General features: G+C 32.8%; 1 protein-coding gene across 1 annotated transcript; it reads right to left on the reverse strand.

Annotated features, from left to right (window-relative positions):
• Nucleotides 1-305: 305 nt before the first annotated feature.
• On the reverse strand, nucleotides 306-1,208 carry LOC117720713 (putative vomeronasal receptor-like protein 4). The gene has a single exon (XM_034519346.1). It carries the CDS (start codon nucleotides 1,206-1,208, stop codon nucleotides 306-308), a length of 903 nt encoding a protein of 300 aa, XP_034375237.1.
• Between the last annotated feature and the right edge of the window lie 3,285 nt (nucleotides 1,209-4,493).

The following is a 4,493-nucleotide window of genomic DNA, read 5'->3' on the forward strand; positions in this document are numbered from 1 at the left end:
TTTCCAGATGTATGTATCAGATATGCAAATTGGTCTTCATGTGGGTCCAAAGAACTAGAGTGTCAGCTATCCTAACAGCTGTTGCCTGTATGTGGGGCATGATCTTCTATCTAGGCTGTCTCCCTTGCAGTGGAAAAAGAATCCCTTAACACAGAGAGACTTGTAGTGCAAGGGTGGGGTGACTTCTGGGGTGACTTCAGAGGAGAAGGGGAAGCAGGTATGAGGAAATTATTGTGGCACGGGGTAACTGAATGAGGAGCAATGAGTTGGATGTAAAGTGAATATGTTAAAAACAAAAAATTAATCTAGTGGCAGTTCGACTGCAAGTTTTTCAACACATTGTTTATTCTCTTATCTGTATTTATTTGTACCAAAGGAGTAATTGTAGGATAAGCATTCATCAAAAACTTCTGAATAGTCAGGATGACTGGATTGTATTTCCATAACAAGATGGAAATGGATGAGATGATGAAGTCCACCAAGTAGAAGACCACAAAGAATACCACCAGCAACAAGGTAATTTGTGTGGCCTTTTTCTCAGGAGACATTCTCAGGTGGATGATGCTATGAAGATGCTTGCATTGCTTCTGATGTCGGAACAAGATAATCACCATGTATGTACTTGTGAACAACATGACTCCTACAAGAAACACATCCCTTGAGGTTGTCACTGTTAGAATCATCCCCCTGATGATGTAGTTCACTGGGAAGAGTGAGCAGGATTTAGTGATCTTCATCTGCTTGGTCTCACTCACATTTGTAAAACCACCAACATAGAAGATTATGTTACTACTAAGAGATAAATTGAAAGACCAAATATAAAAGAAAGAAGCATTAATCATGTGTTTTCTTAATTTATGTTTAAATTTTGCCAGCGAAGAGGTACTGGGACTGATTGTGACAGCCTGGAACACACTCAGGAGGCAGGTGATGCTGATAGAGAGGCCTCTCATCACCCTGTTTGTGTATAAAGTTGCCTTACATTTGATGTCATTCTCAACATTCAGAGACTCAAATATGTCTGTAAGCATGATATTTCCTCCAGTGAGGATCATCACTATATGAACGAATGTTAGTTGACAGGAGATCAGGTCAATGAGCTTAGGTCTGTGACTTAGGATTATGAAAATATAAAAAACTAGAAGAAACATATTGGCTAGGACTCCAAGCCCAGCTTGAAAATAAAGGATATTCTCAATTGAGAACATAAGTGGAAAATGTATTTATCTTAAGAGCAGAGTGGAAGCATATTTCTTATTCCTGAAAAAGAAATAGAAAACACATTAAACTTGTGATTCACTGGACAGTATGTCTATATCATCACTCTGTTTTCTATACTAACTCTTGATTACCCTGCCTTTTTAACTTTTGGTGTTCCAGTGTGTATATCATGACCTACATGTCTAGATACTCTCCATGTGTCTCTTGTATATATAGTCTATTATAGATAATAAATGCATTCACAGTCATACCTGTACAATATAAAATTTTGTCTGATTTACCTGAGTCTTATGACTTAGAAATACAATACTATTGATATAATTTCCCTAATTTTATATTTAACACCTAAAACAGTACTGATGAGCACAGAATATTAATCAGAATTGTACAGATGAACAAAACACATGTTGAATTAGGAAAAAATCACAGAACATATTAAAAAATCAGGTGATTCTGTCTCATATTCCATATATTTACTATGTTCTGTTTTGCAACTATCTTTGTTTTGACTCATAATTCTAATGGAGTCACCATTGTAATTCATGATAATCTCCTTATTTTACTCAGCAAGAATTCTATTTCCATTCATCTTTTTTAATGTTTATTTTTCCATTAAACTGTTCATCCCCAAAATCTAGAACTGAAGACAGATATACAGTTGGAGATTATCAGTGTACATTCTATAGTCTATTAATTATAAAACTATTATGGGTATAAGTGGTCATAAATGGCTTCTAGTTCAGTTTTCATGCCATTTAAACCCTTTAAGAACCCTATTTCAATATTAAAGAACTAACTCCCAGATATCAGGAGAAACACTATTTTTCTTTCCTTTTTATTTAGAAGGGAACTAAACCACTAACTAGTATTTCTTTGGGCTTTTTAAGATATCTATATCTTTTATTTTACTTAACTATATTTTTCTCTGAATTTATATCTCCCTCCCCCTTACATAAGAACCCACCCATTTTCCTATTTTCATCTCTGATAATTTTTTTTCCAGCTACTCCCCTTTCCCTACTGCCTAAATTATGTATTTTTCTCCTTTCTCCACACAGTAACCACTGTGTATTCAATTTCTCTGACTAAAATACCCTGCTATTCAGCTCTCTATTGTTCCCCTCCACAACACTTATTCTGGCAATGTTCCTATTTTGCTCCTTTGATTTCTGTAGTTTCTACAGGCTACATAATCACATTTGAAGTTGTCCAGATAGAAGCTTATAATAAAAGAGAACTGGTTACACTAAGGCATGCAGTATTTTCCAAACATTATGACAAACATGAACTTGCTAACTATAACCATATAGTGATGCTATTTGAGAATTTCTGTTTTAAAAAATATACCTTCCCATGCAGTTGAAAAGAAGGTCTCAAATGTTATCATGTGTCATCAGCACCCAGACATTTTTTTTTATAGTTTTACTAAACTGTCTTATCTTTGGTGCTTAGATAAGTTACTTGCCTGGTTACCAGAAACAATTTATTATTGAGTTGATTTAATTCAGTACTTCAAAATCAGCTTTGTGATAAAGAAATACAAAACAACTATACTAACTCATATTCTTGTGAGAATCTTATGGCCAATAATATTATCAACCTTACTTACATATTCTGCATATATAGACACATACATGCATATGTATAATGAATAATCTAAAAATTAGTGGAAGAGACCATCCTATAACATCACTATAAATATGACATGATAAATTGTACATGTCATATTTACATGATTTTTGATCCTAAAATGTTTAATCAAATAAAGGAATGGACTCATCTTAATGTCTAGAGGCAGACACTGAATTCTCTCACCAACAAAGCTTTACAGTAGTTGCACAGTGATGGTTTGTTGTTTGAAAGCTTGAGGATATGGGCTTGAGAAGCATATGTGTTGTTAAGCGCACTTTTATATCTTGCAAAGGGCCTCTATTAGCTTCTCAGCAATGACGCGGTGGCTCATGACAATGTCTAAGTCTAGTTCTAGAATATACATTGTCCTCTCTGGTATGTCATACCAGTCTTACACAGACACACATGCAGGCAAAACATTCATATATATAAACGAATAAATAAATAATTTCCAAATAAAAGCTCCTGGATAATACTCAATTCAAGACTTAGTCATCCAATTAGAAAACACTAGCCTTATTTGAATTTCAAAATTGCAAATGCACAAACCATGTATGTATAAAATTTTTACCCTTTGTTCACAATTTATTATAACAAAATATATAATATAAATTATATGAAAGTATGTTACTATAAAGTAAGAGAAAAAAAGTGTTCTAACATGTTCTTTTCTTAAAGTATGTACTTTAACCTTTCTAGTTCCTGCATTGCTTTGGAAATATTTATCACATACAGAAAATGAAACATCTTTTTATTTCTCTTCATATATTTGTAATTTATTTAAGTTGAAATTTACTTCTTGAAATTTACAGCGCATTATCATTCTTTATTTATTTACAATAGAGGTGTCATCACCTTTTGACATTTCCCTTCCCTAGAACACTCTATCCAATCCTCCATCCTCTTTTTTGCTTTTATACCATTTTAATTACATGCATGTATTAAGGTCAGCTGACATGAGATCAGGTTCACGGACTTAGGTTTATGACCTAGGATTATGAAAACAGAAAACAAGAAGAAACATATTGGCTAGGACTCCAAGCCCAGCTTGAAAATAAAGGATATTTTCTAGTGAAGACATAAAGAAAAGTGAACCCTTCTTAAGAACATGGTACAATCATACTTCTTTTATTTGAAAAAAAAAAAGAACAGAAGATATTTGTGATTCACTGGGCAGTATGTTTATTTCATCCTTATGTTTTCTATACTAATTTTTTTTATTAAACTGTCTTTCTTTAACTTTTGATGTTCCAAAGTATATATCTTAGACTACATTTCTATATGCCTTCCATGTATCTGTTGAACATATAGAATAATACAGATGATAAATTCATGCACACACATATCTGTATATAATATAAACTTGTCTGATGCACCTGATCATAACATCTTAGAAATATAATCCTATTGATATAAATTTCCTCATTTTATACATAACACATAAAGAGAAGTGATGAGCACAGAATATTAATCAGAATTGTAAAATTGAACAAAACATATAGTAGTCTAAGGAAAAATCTCAAAAGATACTTTAAAAATATCACGTGATTCTGTCTCATGTTTCATAATGTTATTATGCTCTTATTTGCAACTATCTATGTTTTAGCTCACAGTTCTAACGGGATTAAAGTTATGATACC

This window comes from Arvicanthis niloticus, chromosome 15 (genome assembly GCF_011762505.2).
Source record: "Arvicanthis niloticus isolate mArvNil1 chromosome 15, mArvNil1.pat.X, whole genome shotgun sequence".
NCBI classification, from domain to species: Eukaryota; Metazoa; Chordata; class Mammalia; order Rodentia; family Muridae; genus Arvicanthis; species Arvicanthis niloticus.

Coding starts and splice junctions, on each gene's coding strand:
- LOC117720713 (XM_034519346.1), bottom strand. CDS start 1,208: ATGTTCTCAATTGAGAATATCCTTTATTTTCAAGCTGGGCTTGGAGTC.